Source organism: Coffea arabica, chromosome 11e (assembly GCF_036785885.1).
Source record: "Coffea arabica cultivar ET-39 chromosome 11e, Coffea Arabica ET-39 HiFi, whole genome shotgun sequence".
Taxonomy (NCBI): domain Eukaryota; kingdom Viridiplantae; phylum Streptophyta; class Magnoliopsida; order Gentianales; family Rubiaceae; genus Coffea; species Coffea arabica.
This window is the reverse complement of record NC_092331.1, coordinates 45,034,032-45,057,979: the sequence shown is the minus strand read 5'-3', so window position 1 is coordinate 45,057,979 and position 23,948 is coordinate 45,034,032. Positions and strand designations below refer to the sequence as shown.

Sequence of the window (23,948 nt, the reverse complement as noted above, 5' to 3'; positions counted from 1 at the left end):
GTTTTCTGGTAAAAGTTTGAACATTTGACAATTGGAAACCAAATTGAAATCCCAAAGGATGTGAATTATAAGTCAAGAAAACCTGAACCAAATTAAAAATCCCAAAATAGGTGAACCTCAAAAGTCTTAGAACCTATCCTGTCTAAATTTGGAAGTTAGTCCATCTTCATGTTTTGGTTTCTAGGACATGGTTTTGCTGTTGAATATTCTTTTGAAAATGTGAGGAGAAATCAGGAAAGTGCCAGAATTAGAGGGTCAATGAACATGAGGATGAACGCTTAGGTATCAAAATATGTGTGTATTAACGAGTAGTGATTGAGAATTTTTTTAAATTTTTTCTAGTAGCGAATGAGAAACTAATTTACTTGAAAAATATTAGGATTAATCTTGGTCAGTTTTGAATGACTGATAACTATGTAAAATTTAAATTTAAAATTTAACGTTTGTACATGTGTCATGAATCTAGCAGTAATAGTGTACACACTGTCATTTGTTGCCGGAAGGATGTAGACGCAGTAGCATTCTGGATGCTTTCATATTGAACCTGTTGTCCAATGTGTTAACTTAGCGACTAAGATAATGAGCTCCATCATCTATGATAAAGATGTTGAAGTTTGTTGTCCCAAAAAAAAAAAAAACATGTTGAAGTCCACTGTCAAAAAGAAGAAGTGTTCCAGTCTAAAAGACCGCTTCCAAATTTAGACATAAAAAACTGTGCGTAGGGGGTGGGATATTCTAAAACAGTCTGCATGTTCATCATTACATAGGGGAAGAACAATTTCATTTCTGCATAATGTTATTGATTATATGCTTTTCACTTGAACTCTAATTTTTGGTTTCCATTTTCAAAATAGTCTGCAGATGATCTTCTGGAAGGGCACCAAATCCGGTTATAACCTTTGTTATCAATTGCTTCATTGTTACTCTATTTCATATAATCATCTATATTTGTATCTATTGTGAGCTGACTCTCTATTTTCATATACAGTTTGACTAACTGGCGCGCAATGGACATTCGTTAAAAAATTTTTAAATATTTTTTTTTGAAAAGTGTAATTAATTTGGGAAAATGTCAATGGGTCCAATAACAGTGATTATATGTATTCACGCAATAATAAAATGTATTGAGCATTCGCTCGAGAAATCCTTCCATATATTCCATGTGCATCAGATTTAGCCTTTGCTTCAACTTCAAGATTCTTGTGTTCAATTATTGCACAAAGGCCAGAAAGTCCTGGGTGACAACTTCTCAAAATTTAGTTGCAAGAAGGTCTAGAGTTTCTGGTAAAGTTAAATAAAAATTTGACAATTGGAAACCACATTGAAATCCCAAAAGATGTGAATCATAAGTCAAGAAAACCTACCAATATTATTGAAACCCTTGAAACAAAATTAAAATTTCCAAAACAGGTGAACCTCAGAGTCATAGAACCTAACCAAAAAAAATAACCCTTTAACTAAGTAGAAGTTAGTCCATCTTCATGATTTGGTTTGCAGGACACGGTTTTGCTGCAGAATATTCTTTTGAAAGTGTGAGGAGAAATCAGGAAAGTCCCAAAATATGAGGGGCAATGAATAAATATGAGGAATCACGAGGAGCACCTTAGGTATCAAAATATGCGTACTGGCGAGTAGCGCTTAAGAAATTAATTTTTGTGGGAAAAATATCATTATTGCCATTTGTTCCCCGAAGGATGTAGAACGCAATACAATTCTGGTCGCTTTCATATGCCACCTTTTTTTTTTTTTTTTTTTTGGTGTTAACTCATTGACCAAGATGATGAGCTCCATTGTCAATGTTAAAGATGTTGAAATCTATTGTAAAAAAAGGGTAAAGGCTATTGCCATATATATATATACATATATTTGAAGTCTAAAAGAAAACTTCCAAATTTAGGGTCTAAAAGATAATATTGAACTAAAACCACGACTTCTAGCACCTGTTGATTGAACACCAAGTCGTATGTTCAGTAGAAATGAGAAATGACATTTTCACATTTTGCGTGTCATTTTGCCATTAGCATTTTCTAAAACATGATTTTTAAAATCTTTTAATTCTAGAAAATTCAACAATTACAAATGATTAACTTTAATTACACGACAATTTTAGTGTTATGCACACAAAAAGTACTTCTATGTTGTGGGTTAAAAAGGTAAGATAAGAAATTGAAAAAGTTTAAAAGTGCTTTAATTTTGTCAACCGAGCCCTTAAATGCCTATTATTATTTGTAAACTTACGCCACTATACTTGAGTCTAATTTCTCAACTTTCTAATATTAGTCCGGTGGAGTAATAACCAAAGTTGATGAGTTAGAGGTTCTAAATTCTAGTATAAAAACTCTTGATTTTGGATTACCTTTATGTTAAAATTTATTCCTCTAACTCATCAACTTTGGTGAATACCATGCTCTCATAAACAAAACAAAAAAAAAAAAAAAAACCATAATCATGGTTCAGCCAGTTTTTCTTTGCAATCATCATATAAATTCTCTGTATCTCTCTGTTTTTCTGTTTTCCCTTCTCTCTTTTAACACTACTGATCAAATATCTCATACAAAATGGTTACCATTCTTTAACTAAATGCCACACCACCTTGTGAACTAGGACATGCAGAAAACGTAAGCGTACCTAACAAGGGATAAAGCGAAAGTGTGTGTTTAATATACTACATAGCATATGCCATTTTACTATTTCAATCAGGAAACCTGAGTGGCTGTGAGTTCAGTTTGGGCCATAGCTTCATTAATGGCATCAACGACGTCCATCTTTCCTCCAGTAACTGCTTCGTCCACGGGTGTCCTCTCATGGCTGAAAACATCCAACACAAAAGTTGCAAGGAAAGAGAGTTCATAAGCTCAAAAAGCAATGAAACCAAGAACCTGCATAACAAAGCCAAATATTACCTGTTCAGAGCAGAGACATTGGCTCCTGCGAGAATTAAGCACTTGACAACCTGGCAAGAGATCAGTAAAAGTAAAAACTACAAACCACGACTTTCTAGATTTCAAGCAGTTTTGGAATCAAATAATTATCTAGTAGTACCTCAATGTGCCCATTTAGGCAAGCCCAATGAAGAGGAGTATTATGCTCAACGTTAACAGCATTGATATCCTGTCCAAGTAAGCGGCCTAGTCAGACCAAAAAAGCTGAAAAACTAAGAACAAAATGCAGGACATCCCAAGAAAATGAATTTGCACAAAAAAAAAAAACTGTAATAACAAAAGAAATGTTCCTTGAATGTATGAAGAATTTACTACACAAAACATAAAATCTATAGACGGTCATCATGGTAGTGACCATAGACTGCGAATCATTTTGCAATCCAAATATGATCTAGAAACCTTTCCATTCTAAGAACTCTGTTGAAGTTAGCCGCTTGCTAGAGTAGCAACTAATCAAACTGTTTTGTTTCCGCGCAACCATTTCAGAGAGCATCACATGATATAATAAAAGTCTATCATGCCACTTAAAGCAGCTGCTGATATACATGAAAAGGATTGAAGCTGATTAGAGGGATACAGCTCACAACTTCTATCCAGATAATTACACCAAATTCATTAAACTTCAAAAATAAATGAAAGGAGAATCCATCATAGGTATAGGCAAGGTCAGCAAGGACACACTGCATTCAAGGTAGTGTCCCAAACCCAGTATATAGACCACTCTGACCAGTCGATAATCATCTAGGATATGTTTCTCATCTTGCACATAATTAATTTACTTCTGTTTTATTTAGTTGACCCATAATTGTTTCTTCGCGAATCTACAGTTTGCTCACTCCTATAAACCTTCACTTATTCAACTCTTTAGATCTTCAGGCCAAAATTTAGGGCAATTCTGTTGGTCCACTGCATGAAATCATATCTGTTTGATTTACCAGAATAATCACCTCTCACATAAAACAAAGTGCAAGGGAAAGTCAATCCTAGGAAGTCCTCTGTGATCACTTCCCTCCTTAGCAGGGTAGGTGTGCAGAAAGCAGGGTATTCAACCAATTATATTTATGGGGACCCATGCATTTAGACTCTTGTTCACCTGAAGGATGAGAATCCACACTAAGTACTTCCAAGGGTACACATTTTTTCCAAGTACCTAAGAAGGAAATATGTAACAACTATCTTTGTAACAACCACAAGAAAAGAGAGCACATTGTTTACCATAATAGTATTCTTCTCCACCCATGCAATCTATTATTTTGAGGATATAGTTATGTCTTGTATTTAAATTTACTGGTCCAAGAAAAAATATTAATACAACTTTTTCCGTCAATTATAAGCTCACCAAAATTTTCAATTCGCTTCGGAAAAGTAGACAGATAAATTTATGATATCAATTTTCATTGGTGCCTAGCCTTCAAACTCTCCCGGTAATAACACCCACATTGTACATATCTAGCATGTGCAGCTTCATTTTATTGTTTTGCTCTCTTTAGTGCCACATATCCCCCCCAATTCTGCATTGTTAGCACTAAACGCTTATAAAGGTTTTTCCCAGGTATTCAAAGACATAAGATCCCCTGCAATAAAACTTACAATCACCATAGTAGTATAGGCTAATTTCTTGAAATAATGGTAAAAAACAAGTCACAAAAATGGGGCAAATTGCAAGGGGTTTCTCCATCTACGGCAGTTGCAACTCGAAGATGCACTGGCCAAAATAATTTTTTTTTATTAACAATAAAAAAAAAAGGAGAGGCTGCTGCACGTGAGACGTGCTGATGCCAAACATTGCAATTTCGTCCCTCGCTACATAGCACATGCGCTGAGGGACTAAATTGCAATGTTTGGCAGCTGCACGTCTCTCATAATGCGGCCCTTTATTATTATTATTTTTTTAAAAAAAAAAAGAAGAGTCCCATATTATTAAATCAAGTCTTCAGCATGAGCAGTTGCATAAGAGACATGGGGCTAATCAGTCTTCAATGATATGGGCCGTATTTATTTATTTATATTTAAATAAAAGGCTGCTGCATGAGAGACGTGGTGGCTACAAATTGTCCATTGGCCCTCCTATGCAGTGGGGACTAAACTGCAACTTGCAGCAACCATGTCTCACAAGCGGCGGCCTCTTCTTCTTTTTTTCTTTTTTTTTTAAATTGTTAATAAAAGCAATTATTTGCCCCATTTTTGCGACTTTTTCACCATTATTTCAAGAAATTAGTCTAACAGCATCACACTTTCAACTTTCAGCACAATGTCTTCCCTCTTAACTTGGCGGCTTCTGAACCATCTATGAGATTGGATGCTGCTGTCAATATTCAAAGGTGGTCAAATTTTCTTTGAGTGGAAATTTCTGACCAGTTGTATCCTCCTTTTGCTTTGTCACTAAAGTAAAGACTGTTTTTGGATCAGTTGTTATGTTGTTAGTCATGCTTTGTTTCTAAAGCAACAGTTGTTTTAAAAGCTAGGGAAAATCTTAACTGCTGAAACAGCACATGCCAAATAGCACTCATTCTTACTCCTTATAGCAACTATCCAACTTTCCTAGTACTCATTCTTGGAACTATGGTACCAATACCCATTCTTGAAAATACAATGGTAGAAGAAAATTGGATGGTAACCACATGAAGTAAGAATGAGTACTATCCCACGCATGCCGATTCAGCACTTAAGATGGACTCAAGAAATTGTTTTGTATAGCCGGTGCAAATGTGCTAGGCATGTTCCTCATTGAGGGCATTGTGGTCTCTGTCACTTTGGGGTAATAAATGAGTCTGTAGCCCTATAAGTCAGCAGCAATTTATCAGATGAGTAATTATCTAAAAAGTTGTATCAGCTCTCTTGGGCTCTCCTACAACCTAGAAGCTTATCTCCTTCAAACTTCTGTGATAATCATTCCCAACACTCTAGTGCCACTAATTCAATTCCCTTCTAGTTTTATGCAATGTTACCAACCATTCCAGCCCTATAAGTAATCAGCAATTTAACAGATCAGTTATTACCTAAAAAGTTGTATCAGCTCTCACACAGCCTAGAAGCTTCTCCTTCAAACTTCTGTTATTATCATTCCCAATACTCTAGTGCTTCTAGTTCAATTCCCTTCTAGTTTTTTGCAAAATTACCTAACTCTGAAAGTACAAATAAAAAAGTTGTTAAAGGGGGTGAAAAAAAAAAAATCCACCTTGAACAACTAACTTTGAGAGGGCATAAATTTTCTATTGGTTGTATAAAATGAAAGTAAAAAGCTAAAAAAATGTAAACAATCACACCAAATAAACATGCTAGGAGATTCTAATAGTTAGTCTTGGCCACAAAAAGGATTGATGATATTGTTTAGTTGGTAGTGAACTCCCAAGTTGGTCCATTAAAATCTCAGAACAAATAGCAAGAGATTTTCTTCTATGGTAAACAGTAAGTTGAGAAGCAGTGGTATCATATCTCCCTAGCTAGACAAGGAATTGGTGATCTTCAAAATCCTATACCCATAAAAAATCTAAACGTTAGCCGGTCTTCCAGCTCAAGGTTTTCAGATGCTCTAGCATGTGATTGACAGTTGATACAATTAGGTTGTTCAAAACTTATTCAGGGCGAATTTCTACCAATAATGATTGTTTCAAAAAACATCACAATTTTGGTATTTTATGAGATTTTATTCTCCACATAGGATCGCCGCATTTCGGAATGTGGTGACCATAAAATATTGTTTTCTTTACAAATTTTTTTGGGTGTCAGAATGTTGGGGAAAAATTTTTTGTGGAAATTTTTTTAAAAAAGTTTAAAGTCATCGCATCCAAGGTTTGATGTGGCGAATAACAATAAAAAAAACTTGCAGTCGCTGCATCTGATTTTGATGCGGCAATTGCCAGGTCTCCAAAAGAAAATAGAGTGAAAAGAAATAATTTGGATGCTAGATACATTACTTGGAATGGTCCTGGATTAGTCTTTGGGCAATTCTACTACTCTTCTTATGGAGGGCTTGTTCATTGGAAGAGATGATTTAAAAAACAAACTAGTTGATCATAAAAAAATTCAACTAGGATTAAAAAAATTTTTAATTTTAAATTTAGAAAAAGGGGGTCGTGGCATCCAAACTAGATGCGGCGACAGCAAGCATTTTAAAAATAAAATTCTTCGCTGCAGGATATGAAAATTTTTAAAAATATTCCCATAATTTTTTCCCACAATGTTTTGACACCAAAAATAAAATTGAAAAGAAAAAATATAAAAAATGTGGCGACCCTAGGTGGAAAACACAATCCCACAAAACACTAAAATTGAGATGTTACGGTCGAGGTAGAGGGCTATGTAGGCCAACCCATTCTACCCAATTGTAGGAATAGTTTGCACTAGGTTAGGTAGAACATCCAAATATCTAAAATTCCTTCTTTCTTCCTCATTAACGCAAAAAAAATCTTCCTCACTTATCCTAAATGTGCTTTATTAAAAATCAAGTCTTAGATTCACTTAGGAAGCTCAAGTTTTCTATTTCTCCTGTTTACATTAGAGTTGTTTAGAAAACCCATCAAAATGAGTCTCCTTATCTCCATTGCCTACTTCAATTCGCAAGCAAATTTCGCACCAAGAATTCGAGGTTTTTTGGCCTCTTATCCACCTTTTCACATTCCATCTTCCATCCCCATAGACCCAATTTTTCTGCGGCCCAAAATGTTCCAAACATATTAATCTAGTAGGCCACTCCTAATGGAACGGGCCTGATTCCAAGCCTCATAGGCCACCATGACGTCATCAGGAAAATTGGGTCTATAAAGGTTTGGTGACTTTTGGAATATTCAATCCAAATTACTGGACATCTTATCAGTGGATGATGAACAATCGAGGATCACCATTCTTCATGACATCCAGTGTCATTTCCTTATCGTCCTTGCCTTGGCAAGCACAGCCGCATAGACTTCCCCTAATTCGTCAGTAGGGAACCTACTCCAGCCATCTGGCCAGAAGTTGCCCAATTCCATGAAATTTTCATATTTGGAGATATAATACCTAATTGCAAATAAATTCCTTGCCCCTTAGCACGTTTGGATGATAGATGGAATGTCAAGTGAAGGATAGGAGGTCGAAGAATCTCGGATTCTCAGTGCGAAATTTGCTTGTGAACTAAAGCAGGCAGTGGAGATAAGGAGACTCATCTTGATGGGTTTCCTAAGCAACTCTCATATAAACGAGAAAAATAGGGAACTGGAGGTTTTTAAGTGAATCTAAGATTTGATTTTTTATAAGAACACGACTAGGATAACTGAGAAAGATTTTTTTTGCATTGATGAGGAAGGAGAAGGAATTCTAGGTATTTTGATGCTCTACCTAGCTTGATGACGTCAAGGTGGTAGAGGGCATTACTACGGCGAAAATAGGAAAGAGAGTGAGGTAGCATTATTTGGACATTTTGCCCCTAAAAACTTCTAATTCCAATTAATTTAGTGAAAGTGATTCAAAAAAAAGGTTCCGCAACTAATTCATGCCATTTTGAATAGTTTACTGACCATTTTGGCCATTCACTCTAATTTCTTTCAGGACATTAACTATACCCCACAGACCAATTTTAGAGGATCTATGACTCCAGCTACAGAACTCTAACTAAACAACTAATTTGGATTGAAACCCAAAATAACAGTCAGAGCCACAAAGGGATAACATAAATCAATTACTGCTTTAATATGTTTTATCCAAATCCTTCTACCTCGGTACAGGTTCTGGCCTCACAAGGAAAATCTAAGAGATCAATCAGGCAATCAATTTGATTCTAGTTACCAAGCCAAAGGACACTAAAAATGGACACATTAATTAACTATTTCCAAATACAGCTCACGGTACCACCAATTCCATCATATGCAGCATCTGTCATATGACCAGTAAAGGAGCAACCCCTTTGTAAACCAAGTACTTAGATTATATCATTGAAGAGAAGCATTTGGGCCAAAGGAAATTGTCTATGGTAGGTAGCTTAGTGTGTCTAGTTGAGCTTAGAATTATTTTGTAATTCCAACAGATGGTAAAAGAGATTAGATTTGCAGGCACATGAAGCCATTTAATGTTGTCAAGGGTAATATCAGATCTAGGGTGTTTGTTGGATTTGAACTTTTACATGTTCCATTCATATTCAAAAGGTAGTCAGATCTAACTTGAGTTCCCCATGAATTAGCTTTTAATTTCTTAGCTACTAAGTTCTCTTAAGCCCTAACAATACTTAAGGCGCATGATAAGTAGATATTTTAAGTATATTTTATTAATTAGTTTTGGTGTGTTTTAGTCATGTTTATAGCTAATAAACTAGGTTTCTAGTGAAAATATGCATTTGATGGTTTAAGTGTGAAAAATTGCATTTATATGGTAAAAACTTCATGTTTTTGTAGGTTTAATGATTCAATCATCAAATGGAGTGATTTGAGAAGATATTTGGATGATTGATGATGATTTAAAGTGATAAAAAATAGAATATGAAGTACAAAATAGGAAATACAATTAAGAACAAAATAATGCAAGAAAAGTCAGCTTTGGTAACCTGTGGTATTTCGGCTATATCTTGGACTACACATATTGGATTAAGATGATTTTTGAACCATTTTGAAGCTAAGAGATAGATCTACATTTGGTATGAAGACATCAAAGTCCGGTTCAGCCGTAGTCCTAGTAAAAAAATCGAAATACAGAAGTCAAAGTCTGCTATCGAAAGCTGACAATAGAGCTCTGACCAGTCAGTGGTATTTTGATCATATCTTGGTCTTCAGAGCTCCAAATTAGATGATTCTTGATGTTTTGGAAAGCTAAGTCAAATATTTACGACTTTTGTATTTATAAAAGAGCTATGTCGGCCTCCAACATCGAGAAAATAGCAGTTAAAAATGTATCTGATAGCTGCAAATTGCTGACCAACGTGCCTTGTTTTCACACAACCTTTCCAACTCAATTCCAGCCATCAATTTCAGTCGTATCTAACCAAAAACAAGTTGGAAAGACAATTCAAGAGAGTTTCAAGAATCAATTTTGCCAACTAAAAACAACTCCTCTTGAATTCTCTATAAATGGCAGTCTGTGGAGACCATTTTCATAAATTTGGAAGGCTAGAGAAACTCACAAGAAATATAGTTTTCACTAATTTTTCTTAGTTCATAAGTTAGAGTAGTGTTTCCTTCTTGTATTTGTAACTAAATTTAGATGGAGTTGAGGATGAAGATGGAGAGCATGAAGTTCAAGTGATATGGGTGACATTTCTCCTATCACTTTATTTCTTGTATTGTATCTTATGTTTAATTCTAATACAAGTACGAATCTTTCTTTTATTTTCTTCATGTTTAGTTAAAGTTTATACCTAGAGTTATGGTTGAACTTGTTATATCTTGTTTGTGATGGCTACTTGGCGGTATTATTTTGAACAAATTATTTATCACTTTTGCTTATCTAATCATGATTAACTGGCCATTAATTATAATAATCTTAAGGTGTTAAGTTTGCAATGAAAATTGAAATTTAACACTAGTTTAAGTAAGTGATAAATCTAGGGAGTATAATCATGAGAGTAGAAGTGCATCTATATGACTTGTTTCATGTAATTTCATAGAAGAAATAAACTTGTAATTAATTCATAACCATGAGAGTAGTTATGATTTAGTCACAAATATAGTTGATTCACTACAAGAGTAGGTTTCACATACATGAGGAAATTGCGCCATAATTAGCCAAGACAATAACATTCACTTAACTGATAATCTCATTTGCAAGAGTAGTAAGGAATTCCATATCTGTAGGAGAGTTTTCTAGTGTTATTTTCATTATTTTTACAGTTATGGTAGTCTATATAATAAATGAATTCGAAAAACACCGGTAATTGCAATCTTCTCTGTGGGATCGACCCTTGATACCCTATAGTCGCTCACGATTCGTATACTTGCGATAAATCGCGTGTGGGATATTTAGGAATTATAAATGTAAATCGCATGTGGGGTTTTTTATAGAAGAAATAAACTTGTAATTTCATGTAATTTCATAGAAGAAATAAACTTGTAATTAATTCATAACCATGAGAGTAGTTATGATTTAGTCACAAATATAGTTAATTCACTACAAGAGTAGGTTTCACATACATGAGGAAATTGCGCCATAATTAGCCAAGACAATAACATTCACTTAACTGATAATCTCATTTGCAAGAGTAGTAAGGAATTCCATATCTGTAGGAGAGTTTTCTAGTGTTATTTTCATTATTTTTACAGTTATGGTAGTCTATATAATAAATGAATTCGAAAAACACCGGTAATTGCAATCTTCTCTGTGGGATCGACCCTTGATACCCTATAGTCGCTCACGATTCGTATACTTGCGATAAATCGCGTGTGGGATATTTAGGAATTATAAATGTAAATCGCATGTGGGGTTTTTTAAGTAGAATTCAAGAGTTGTTTCTAGTTGGCAAAATTGACTCTTGAAACTCTCTTGAATTATCTTTCCAACTTATTTTTGGTCAAATACAACCCAAATTGATGGCTAGAATTGATTTGAAAAGATTGTGTGAAAACAAGGCACGTTGGTCAGTAATTTGCAGCCATCAGATACATTTTAATTGCTATTTTCTCGATGTTGGAAGCCGACATAGCTCTTCTATAAAATACAAAAGTTGTAGATATTTGACTTAGTTTTCCAAAGCATCAAGAATCATCCAATTTGGAGCTTTAAGAACCAAGGTACAATCAAAATATCACTGACTGGTCAGAGCTCTATTGTCAGCTTTCAACAACAGACTTTGACTTCTACATTTCGACTTTTTGACTAGGACTACGGCTGAATCGAACTTTGATGTCTTCATACCAAATGTAGATTTATCTTTTAGTTTCAAAATGGTTCAAGAATTATCTTAATCCAATATGTCTAGCCCAAGATATAGCCGAAATACCGCAAGTTACCAAAGTTGACTTTTCTTGCATTCTTTTGTTCTTAATTGTATTTTCTCTTTTATACTTCATATTCTATTTTTTATCACTTTAAACCATCATCAATCATCCAAATATCTTCTCAAATCATTCTATTTGATAATTGAATCATTAAATCTACAAAAACATGAAGTTTTTACCATTAAAATCCATATAAATGGAATTTTTCACACTTAAACCATAATATGCATATTATCACTAGAAACTTAGTTCATTAACTATAAACATGACTAAAACACACCAAAATTAATTAATAAAACACACTTAAAATATGTAAAATATCTACTTGTCAGCGCATTTGATAAAACTGAAATTTGAAATCTGAAATAAAAAATCTGATTCCATTAATTAATTGAATTGATAAGTATTAAATCTAATACATTTGAGTGTATCACATTCAATGATAAGTGAATAACTTATCACTTAATTTTGGAAGCAAGTTTTGCCTAGAAAATTCAATCACTTAATTAATTCAGATTTTCAATTTTTGAACATCAAACGCGTCTGAACATGTTAAGATCTGAATCCATTAAGTTTAGGTGCTGAATTGGGTTATCAAACAGGGCCTTAGCCTTGGAAATTTGTTTCTATACTATGATCAATTGTAATAGATTTGCAAAAATAGCATTCAACTGAAGGAAATTCAAGTTACATATCAGCTAAATTTGGCCTTCCTTGTCCTTGCTTCAGCTATCATACTTCTGTCTCTTCTATTTTCCATTTTTGAAACTATCAACTAGATTCTTAAAGAAAATTACCTATAATCCTATCTAATTCACACATGGCTTTTGGTGTTGCATTGCATCAGTAATCTCATCAACTCAAACATGACCACAATTCCAGCCAGTATGTGGACTGGACAGGAACAGGACTGGTGGTTCTTGGAACTGACCAAAGAACTAAAAGCAGCTAGTGAACCTTGAAGAAAGGTTGTGGTTTCAGTTCCAATTCTCATAAAATTGGAATCGAAAGCAGAAGCGACGGTTTCAATTCGATCAAAACCATGAGGAAACATTTTTTTTATTAAACGATGTCTTTGTGGGGCAATGGCCAAATACTGCGCTAGTGCTTGTTCCTACTGCAACAGTACTTAAATTGGCCTATAACATCCTTTGCTTCCCAATTTAAGTGCTACTGCCAAAATGGGCCATTGCTTTTGCAACAGCATTGGACCATTACTATTGCAGCAGCACTTAAATTGACCGATAATAGTGTTGCTTCCCAGTTCAATTGCTGTTCCCAAAATTGGGTTGTTGCTATTGCAGTGGATACTAGCACCGCAAAAGGGCAACGACTAGTATTTATCCATTGTCCCACAAACTCATCTTTCCCCTCTACTTCTCACTCCCTCTTAGACCAATTAAGGTTCCGAATTTCAAAGAACCACAACCAAAGCCTTTATTCAAGGTTCAATAGCTAATTCCAGTTCTTTGCCATGTGATGCAGTTCCAGTTCAAAGAGCCACTGATGTCAATCTACATCTACCATAGCAATGTGAAGCAGTTGCAGTTAATATTGGAACCATAGTGATGTCAATCTACATGTACCAAGAGACAAAATGATAAATCACCATTTGATTTACAAAATGTTTGAGGTCACAAAAACTGACAAATTTTTACTTCATATCCCATAGTCTACTGTTAAGGTGGCCACAGGTAGCTCATATACTTTTCATGTTTACTTCATAGTACATATCTTAACATTACACAATCTCTTTAAAGAATGTGATCACCAGATCTACTGATTTTTAACTGTGGCAGAGCCAAAAAATAATAGGAACTGAAACATAAAAGGAAGGCTCTCCCTAGGAAATAGCATTGCCTTAATACTACAATTGAAATACTAGTTCTCAAGGATCTCCATTTCCAAGTATGTGGAACCACCCTTGATGTATTTGCTTCTTACTTTTATGTGAAACCAAACTGGCTATTATTGTCAAAACTTGGCGTCATTTGATAGGTTCAGCAATGCAGCACCCAAACAGCATGATAAGATCAGGGCAGTACCAAAAAATACAATAAGATCAGATTTAACTACATAGTTGTGAAATTGTTTTCGAGTATCACAACAGAGAAGAGTGCAAAAATAAGAATTTTAGTTGGATAAGTAAATATGTGAGATTTTCACCTACATTTCCTAAGCATTGACCTCCCAAGGTAAGGCTTCTTGCACTGATCAATGAAAGCACACCACCACATCCAAAACTCAATGGAAACATTGCTCTTCTTTACATTCCTCTTCACTATAGCCATTAAATCAAATACATAGAAAACACGACTTGGACACTAAGCATTCTTAACATGAACCAATCTTTTAAAACTAAGATTTTAGAAATAAGTATGATAAAATCTAGTTGGACCTAACTTAGTCTAGGAACCAATCCATGTGACTTTTACTTAAATGTTTTGAATCAAACACGAAATGCTAGTATCTAATACTACCCTAGATAACCTAAAATGACTTAATACGCCTAGAGGTGTTACTTGTTTCAGCACATCTTAGCACCCACTAAAACTAAAATTTGCCCTCGAAACCCTAAATTCTAATACAACACTTTAATGTTCATACATTAAATCAACCTAAAGTACATCACTAAAACAGCCAAGCATCTAGAACATTATCATATTCTAGGATTCCCACTGCAGCCAAATTCTTGTCTATATGTCCTGCATCACTACGTTTTGTAATACTCAACCGAGGAAGTGATAGCAGAACCTTTAAAGTAGTACATTACCAGTAAAGTCAAACTTCAAGAACACCTTTCAAAATTACTCGAGTCCCCACCCTTAACATATAAAGTCAACGGTCAGGTGTTCAACACAGGGAAATTCCAGTTGGCAAAAATGTTCAAAACAAGAAAGAAACAGTTTTCTAAGTTCACTGACGTTCACATGTCAGTGAACAGTATATTCTATATTCATGTGAAAATTAATGCTAAGTGCAGAAGACTAAAGGCACCTTTAGACAGCAGCACTATATTACAGGCATTGCTGAAGAGAAACTCCTTAGGAGATTAGCTTGTAGGCTATGCGAGACCCAAACAGAGCTAATACACCATTAGGTACTGAAGTGATCTAAAACATGCTACTGCAGTACATAGTACTTATGGGGTTCCAAACAGTATTGCCCTAAAGTGACAAAAAAACCACAATGCCCTTACTAAGGCAAATGCCTAGTATATTTGCACCAACTATAGGCAGCAATTTCTAAAGGCACTACAAAATTCAGCAACAAAACATAACCAATAATGTTAGATAACAAAAATAATAATATCAAACATGCTCCTGCATCAATACCTAACATGAATGATATCTGATATAAAATTGCTTCAAGAGAGTTTTGACAACTATTAAGGCTGGAAAAAAATGTTGTGTCCAGCTATTTTCACTCTTTCATTTAAGGAAGAAATTTTACCATAGTCATTCTCTAGGTAAGAATGATCTTTCTAGAGTTGAAGAGCAACCCCAAAATTCACAACCCTCCAAAATTGTACATGTAGAAAAGGCACCATTATGGTAAACCAACAAAAGTTTCTTTTGCAGTTTCCTATGGTCGTCAGGAATGAAATCTTTTATACACCTCACTAAAGGCCACATATATGCTTCTTAGCGGTGACTTTATAGCACGGATATCTAATCCTATCAATAAAACCAAAACATATATATCTCATCATTCAAAAGAAAAGTTTTGTCCTAAAGCCTAGGTTAACAGAAGAACTCACAGATATATCAAAGCAAACCCAAAATTTACCAGTGGTGGGGTAATTTTAGAAAGCATCTAAGAGAAATTTGAAGCTCCAATAAGGTGAAACTAAAGCATATGAGAAAATAGACCAAGAACTAAACTTAGGCAGTCAAAACCACACCTATCAATGAACAAATGTCTGGCTAAAGAACATAGAAGTTACCATTTCCAACTCATAACTTTATGCTTAATTGATAAAATATCCCAGAAAACACTTATGTTGGTAGAAACATTGAGAAATATGTTAAGAGAAAGTCACAAGACGACATAAACGAACAAGGAACTAAAAGAAATCCATCTAAAAAGTTTTCTGGGGGAAATGCATCCAAATATAATGTAAAAAGTGGATTGATACATAAAAGGATTGACTCCCTTACCACTCTATGGTGAACAAGATACTCTACAATGTCAAGATGCCCATTAGCTGAAGCCATATGAAGTGCTGCAAATTGATGCAAATAAAACTGGGTTAAATGATTGATTAGAAAAGCCAAAAAAAAAAAAAAGTAAGCCAAACAGTATGCTTTTAGTAAAAGAAACACGATAAAAAATTTAATTAATTCCATAGAAAGATAAAGTGATGAACATAAGACTTCCACAAACATATTAGTTAAAAAACTAGAGTAAGCTTGACAATTGTTTCAATTAACTGATGTTTGTAACAAATCAGCAACAAATCTTCCAAAAAAATGAAGCCCAAAAAATTCTAGTTTGAGGCACTAATTAGCAATAAATGTACTATGAATAGCTGTCAGTCTCACTCTCCAAATGACGTTAAACACCAAATTACATCTCTCTAGTCTGAGCATCAATTTTGTCTTACATGTCATTCTTGAGAAGGTTTTTAGCACTTTTCTCACACATCAGAGCAGTTTTCCCTTTCCTCTTCCTCAAACCAGATTGTAGTGAGCTTCATGATAAGATATCTAGAGTGCAAGTAGCTATATTTTACTAAAGAAAGATCAATTTGATGTAATCGAGAATAGTATTACTTGATGATATTAAGGGGCAGAGCTTAAGACTAGTTGAACATATTCAAGAACTAGAACCATAAACCAAACTCTAAGAACATCAGCTCTCAAATGCTCACTCTCATTACCCAGAAATTCTGCAAAATTTATCCATATAATATGTAGGCCAGGTAATGGATTATTTAACCAATTGTCAAAATTACAAATAATTGTAGAACACAGACAACTGACAACTTCAATATATGCACAACTTTTAAGTACAACTCCTTCTAAAATGCCTTCATTAGTTAATATATTCTAAGTAATACTTAAATCTGCGCAATAATTGCAAGTGCTGTTAAAAGATGTAAACAAAACATGCAATTCACTTTTTGCTGAATTGAAGGTCCTACAAGTATCCACATGACAATTCCTTTCTTTTCTCTGGTCCCTAATTTTTCTGCTCCTTCTTGTTGCTCTACTTATTAGTAGAATGACCATTCCTGTGATCGATGTTTTCATTCGTTAACAGTTGTGAACCAATTTAATAGCTCTTTATTCTCCAGAATTTTCCAACTAACCTTGAATTCTTTCTATAAGCACTCTTATCCTGTATAGGTCATATCATACCCTTGACATGAGAAAAATCCAAGCTTGGGAGGTCAATGCCTTAACCACAATAACAATTACTGCTCCATTAAAAATCTACAGACTTTAGGAACTAAATGCAATCCAGCATATGCTGATGGTTTCAAGAACCTTTGATGGTGTTTGCTGCTTGTAGCCTATAAGAGGACGAGCACTTTGAATTGAGTTAAGGTGCAGTCTTATATAATTCAGTATAGCTGCAGTCTTAATTATTCTAGGTATTGATAGAAATGTCTGACATGTTCTTTTACGAACTCACTACATAGTCAACTTAAGCAAGTCTCTCAAAAGCATAACATGACACTAAATGGCCTAAAAAGTATAGCTGCACAATGTCAACTTAAGATTATGCCCAAAAAAAAAAAAAAAGACTTTCCTACTTGTTCTGCAATCTTCAACTAGCATGCTATATCATCTTGAGAATTTTTATTTGTAGATAAATACCAGTCATGTTTGTTAACAGTAGTCACCTGCAGCAGATCCTTTGCCATCTTCATTAATATCATGCTAACATCATATATATAAACGTGCACAACCACATACATTGGCATATACAGATGAATCTGTACATATCGAAAAGCATATGAAAGTAGATGCACCACTAATTTTGTACGTGTCCAAGGTCATGTGATGCACCACTGAATACAATATATTCATCAGCAATTTCAATTGTTAAATTGCCAAAGGCAAGAAAAAAGTCAATGTGAATAGCTGCAGCTACTCCAAAAGGACACAATATGTTGGACTAACTTATGCAGCAATTAGCTTTTGACTTAATGGAACAATTAAGCTTGAGATAGTGAAGCAGCAAAATAATGTTATAAGAGGACATTAATGCCGAATCCAACTATGTAAGTTACTCCAACACTATATAATGCAGAGGAATGGTGAATGTTATTCAAAGAAGTTGCAAGCTTGAACTCAAAAATATGTCACAAAAATCAATCAAATAAGTCATTTTGCTACAAAGTAAAGAGTATTAAAATTGTAACCTGTTCGTCCATGTGAATCCTTGGAATCAAGAGAAGTACCAGCAGAAGCTAGGCTTCTCAAATCATCAATATCATCATACCTAGCAGCCTGTTTCAGTATAAGCACCAAATGAACTCACAATAATGTCATCCTCAACAAGCATACACTATCCAAAATCAGTCCAACGCTTCTTAAAATAAATTAGGTGCAGCCAACAAAAACAGTTATTTTACAAATGACGAAACTAGTTATTTGGAGTTTACTAGCTAAACTTCTGTTAGAAAATCATGGCATGAAAAGCACTACAGAAGTGTGGTGCATGACTTCTGTTCTGAGAGAACACATGTCGGGGTAGTACAGTCATCATAAAACAGGAAGAAATTCAGAGTCTGTCAGCTATACATTCTGATCAGAGAAAAAGCAGAGTGAACGTAAGCCCATACCTGACACAGACCACTGGAACAATATGGAACAGTTTTACCAATTTTTCTTTTGCATATTTCCTCAAAGAATCAAGAACTTCACCAATCTAGTTAAAAACATGGTGCAGCAACGACTAAACAGAATCACTTAAATCAGGACCTCAAAAAAAAAGTCAACACCAATATGGAACACTTTTACTAATTTTCCCTTGCATATAACACTTTTACTAATTTTACCACTCCAGTTAAAAACATGCTGTAGAAACTACTAAACAGAATAACTTAAATCAGGGGAAAAAAAAAAGAGTCTACATCAAATTTGCAATCAGAATTTTCCATGGAATTCCGTCATTTTATCGAACCCTAGTAATGCATACAAGCTCATATAAGTGAAGAGAGACAGTACCTCGAGCATGGCGTCAACGTCATCGGAGTTGGTGGTTTCAGGTGGAGTGACTTCTGCGGAATTCGCCTCCGCCCCCATTTGCTTCCACCAAAATTTGCAGACAGGGGTTTTGGCTGTTATTGAACCGACGGTTTTTATGCTAAATGGGGTCTACATTTACTGAACCCGGCCAGTTAGGGCACCGGATAATTGATCACTGGTACATTTACTGAACCGCAGCTGATTTCGTCCTTTCCTTTCCCAGCTTCCGTGCAGCCCCTTTGGCTGCTGGTGCCTTTTGGCTCATTCCTGCTTTTGTTCCCTTCTTCCAATTGTGTCCTTGTCCTGGTTTCTTTGTAATTTTATGCTCAATTTTGTCCTTTTGTTTGCTGTCCATCCTTCGGCTGCTGCAATTGTTATCTAACAGTTTTATCCTTTTGTTTCTTGTGCATCTTCCGCCGCTGCAATTGTTATCTAACTTTATTGACAAAAATATATTAATTTATCGATTTGATTTATTAACTTCCTTCAACATATAACTTCCTTCTTTAACTTTGTATTAGCGTCTCCTTCTTCAAAATATAATTTCCTCTACTCTTTTATATTTATTAACTTTCTCCAAAATATATATATTAGCAAAGATATTGATTTTCTAAAAAATATACAAAACAATAAAAATTCTGTGTGCATCTAATATATACAGAACAATATAAATTCTATGTGTTACATTATCTATTGGTTGATTTTGAATGAGATATTAATTCATCAATAAATAAATTGCTTCATGATTAAATAAATATTTATTCATATATGCTATTCAATCAAACATTATTAATTTTCTATATTAATGAACTAACGAACTCTTCAAAATTGTGTTATCTTTAAATTTTAAAATCTTATTAATTCCCAAAAAAATTGAGTAAGATATTGATTGATCAATAAATAAATTGCTTCATGATTAAATAAATATTTTTTCATATATGCTATTCAATCAAGCATTATTAATTTTCAATATCAATAAACTAACAGACTCTTCGAAATTGTGTTATCTTTAAATTTTAGAATCTTATTAATTCCCAAAAAATTAATGCAAGTACTATTCTTTCCAGCAACATTTATTTACAAATCAATCGATCTAATACTCATTGAATACAAAAATGATTATTCGATTAATAAATACAAATATATGATTTCTTAATTTCTAATATCACATTGTTAAAAATCTTTAATTTATATATGTTGCTTCGATATCACATTGTTAATTTATATACAAGAAACAAGATACACACATTGAATAATAAAGAGGTTGTTTCGATGATATTCTCTCTTAATTATTGTTTCTTTGCTTTTGTTTGTTGCAACTGTGTAGCCGCTACCTTCCATTCCTTAATGCAGACACGATTTTTTTGGGCTATACAACTCTATATATATTCTTGCATCCTATTTGTGTGCCTTTATCTATATATATATATATATATATATATATATATATATATATATATATATATATATATATATATATATATATATATATATATATATATATATATATATATATATATATATATATATATATTCATTTTCTCCAAAATATATATGTTGACAAAAATAATGATTTTCTAGAAAATATATATCGACAGAAATTTTGTGTGTATCTAATAAATATAAATCAATTGTGCCGCTTTGTATTAGCTTCCATTAATATGACCAATTGTTTTTAAAAATATAGGATAATTTCCCTCTATTTCAAAAATGTAACTTCCATAATATTTGTTAACTACTAAATTATTAATTTAAACCTTTTGCACTTTCGAGACTAAAAAACTATTAAATATTAAAAAATTACGCAGGTCACTAAAAATCCTATGTATATCTAATACATACTAACGAATAAAAATTCTATATGTATCTAATCAATATATATATAATCGATTATGCTGTTTTGTATTAATGCAGATCAATGAAAATTATATGTGTTTAACCTATATCTAATATATATAAATTAATAATACTACCTTGTATTAACATATAATAAGTGTTTTTATATGAAATAATTATAATTTCGAGACTATTTTTATATTTATAATTTTCTCTCATTCTTTATATTTATCTGCTTATTTATTAACTCGCTTATTTATTAATTTTGTCGAAAGTGTGTATATTGACAAAAATATTAACTATTAAAAAAATATGCAAATCACTAAAAATGCTATGCACATCTAATATATAAAATAGCCTTCTTTTTATGTTTATTCGCTTATTTATTAATTTTCTCCAAAATATATATTGGCAAAAATATTAAATATGAAAAAAATGCAAATTCTTAAAAATCCTACGTACATCTAATATATGCAAATGAATAAAAATTCTATGTGTATCCAATCAGTATATATAAATCAATCATGCTATTTTGTATTAAATATCAAAAAAATATGCAGGTTGCTATATACACAAACATATTAAATATCAAAAAAATATGCCAGTCGCTAAAAATCCTATGTACATGTAATACATACAAACGAATAAAAATTCTATATGTATCTAATCAATATATATCAATATATATAAATCGATTATGGTGTTTTATATTAATGCAGATCAATGAAAATCATATATGATTAGCATGCATCTAATATATATAAATTAATAATACTACTTTGTATTAACATATAATAAGTGTTATTTATGTGAAATAATTATAATTTTGACACTATTTCTGTGTTTATAATTTTCCGTCCTTCTTTATATTTATCCGCTTATTTATTAACTCACTTATTTATTAACTTTGTCAAAAGTGTGTGTATTGAAAAAAATATTAAATATCAAAAAATTACGTAGGTCACTAAAAATCCTTTGTATATCTAATACATATTAACGAATAAAAATTCTATATGTATCTAATCAATATATATAAATCGATTATGCTGTTTTGTATTAATGCAGATCAATGAAAATTATATTTGTTTAACCAATATCTAATATATATAAATTAATAATATTGCCTTGTATTAACATATAATAAGTGTTATTTATATGAAATAATTATACTTTCGAGACTATTTCTATATTTATAATTTTCTCTCCTTCTTTATATTTATCTGCTTATTTATTAATTTTGTCTAAAGTATGTATATTGACAAAAATATTAACTATTAAAAAAATACGCAAATCACTAAAAATGCTATGCACATCTAATACATAAAATGGCCTTCTTTTTATGTTTATTCACTTATTTATTAAATTTCTCCGAAAAATATATACTGGCAAAAATATTAAATATGAAAAAAATGCAAATTCCTAAAAATCCTACGTACATCTAATATATGCAAATGAATAAAAATTCTATGTGTATCCAATTAGTATATATAAATCAATTATGTTGTTTCTTATTAATACAAATCAATAAAAATCATATGTACTTAACATGTATCTAATATATATAAATTTAATTAATTTTCTCCAAAATGTATATATTAGCAAAAATATTAAATATGAAAAAAATATGCAAATTGCTAAAAATCCTACGTGCATCTAATATATGCAAATGAATACAAATTCTATGTGTATCCAGTCAATATATATAAATTGATTATGCTATTTCGTATTAATACAAATGACTGAAAATCATATGTACTTGACATGTATCTTATATATATAAACTTAAAAATAAATCAATCCAATATTTATTGATTCAAAAAACAATTATTCGATCAATAAATACAAATATATGATTCTAAATTTATAATTTCAAATTGTTAAAAATCCTTAATTTGTATATATTATATTTATGAATTTATATTCTTCACTATATTTCTTTTCTTTTAGTTTTTGTAACACTAAACTCTTCCACTATCTAACACACGATCTTGAATTTTTGGTGAGTTTCATACAAATTACATTCCAATCAGTATAATTCATACACTACATTGCTACTCTCATTTCATTATACAACTACGTTTTTTTCCTATTTTCTATCTCAGGTACTCATTGGTAATATACCCTCGCATATACAAATAGACAACATAGGAGTCATTAATTGCTATCATGCTAAAACTCGATGGATCTTTCAACTAGAAGGAATAAAAATAACAGAAGACTGGCCAATATTTGCACGAAAACACTTCTTACATGAAGGAAGTGTCATCATGTTCACCTTGCTCAATGAAAACAATTATCATCTGCAGCTCTTCGGCAGAGATTTTATCCATCAATCATAATTAATCTGTTCCCTAAATTTTCTTTATTCTACTTCCACTTATATTTAACAATATAAAAATAAACATATCGAAATTATTTCAAATTATTAATTTATCTCAACTCTTAAAAAATGATTTACATTCCATTAATTTAAATAATATTTACATCCTGTTACTCTTAAAAAATTAAATACAAATCACAACAATATTACAATATCTATTTATAAATATATTAATCCAATATATTGTTCCTCTATTTATTATTCCAACCCTACTATCATATAAAACACTCTAAACATTAATTATTAAATAAATCTTACATTACTCTTAAACAATCAATACTGGGCACCCCGCGAAACTCGCGAGGCACAATGCCTAGTCGTACTTCTAATTAATGAGTATTAAAAACTTAGAGTAGATTATAACCATAGTAAAAAATACATATATGTTAAAAATAACCTAAGAATTGCTCAATTAAAGGAAAAATGTTATAAAATTAATAAAATGAAATACTATAATAGAAAGAAGTAGAGAAATAGAGAATAATTTTCTTATATTCCAACTAAATACAAAAACCTTCATAAAGAGTGTCAATTTACCTCTATATATAGGTACTATACGATTAAAGATACATCAATTCTATTAAACACCCACTACTACAAGAATATGAAAAAACCTATGAAACAGTTTCTCCACTACATGAATAGATTTATGGATTGTAATTTCTATGCATAATGTAGCCATAAATCATGA

At 32.4% G+C, this 23,948-nt stretch overlaps 1 protein-coding gene across 1 annotated transcript; it reads right to left on the bottom strand.

Annotated features, from left to right (window-relative positions):
- Nucleotides 1–2,449: 2,449 nt before the first annotated feature.
- On the bottom strand, nt 2,450–19,333 carry LOC113717741 (uncharacterized). Its single transcript, XM_072072658.1, has 6 exons — nt 19,021–19,333; nt 18,213–18,300; nt 16,000–16,064; nt 3,043–3,111; nt 2,904–2,953; nt 2,450–2,808 (listed from the first exon to the last, which is right to left on the bottom strand). The coding sequence occupies exons 1-6, from the start codon at nt 19,096–19,098 to the stop codon at nt 2,697–2,699; spliced, it is 462 nt and encodes a 153-aa protein (XP_071928759.1). The 5' UTR covers nt 19,099–19,333; the 3' UTR covers nt 2,450–2,696.
- Nucleotides 19,334–23,948: the final 4,615 nt, after the last annotated feature.

What these genes read in the sequence shown, in the direction of transcription:
- LOC113717741 (XM_072072658.1), bottom strand. Translation starts at nt 19,098, where the DNA reads ATGGGGGCGGAGGCGAATTCCGCAGAAGTCACTCCACCTGAAACCACC. An exon ending in GGATTCACATGGACGAACAG is followed by an intron (nt 16,065 to 18,212) that starts GTTACAATTTTA and finishes ATCAATTTGCAG; the next exon opens with CACTTCATATGGCTTCAGCT. An exon ending in ATCTTGTTCACCATAGAGTG is followed by an intron (nt 3,112 to 15,999) that starts GTAAGGGAGTCA and finishes TTACTTGGACAG; the next exon opens with GATATCAATGCTGTTAACGT.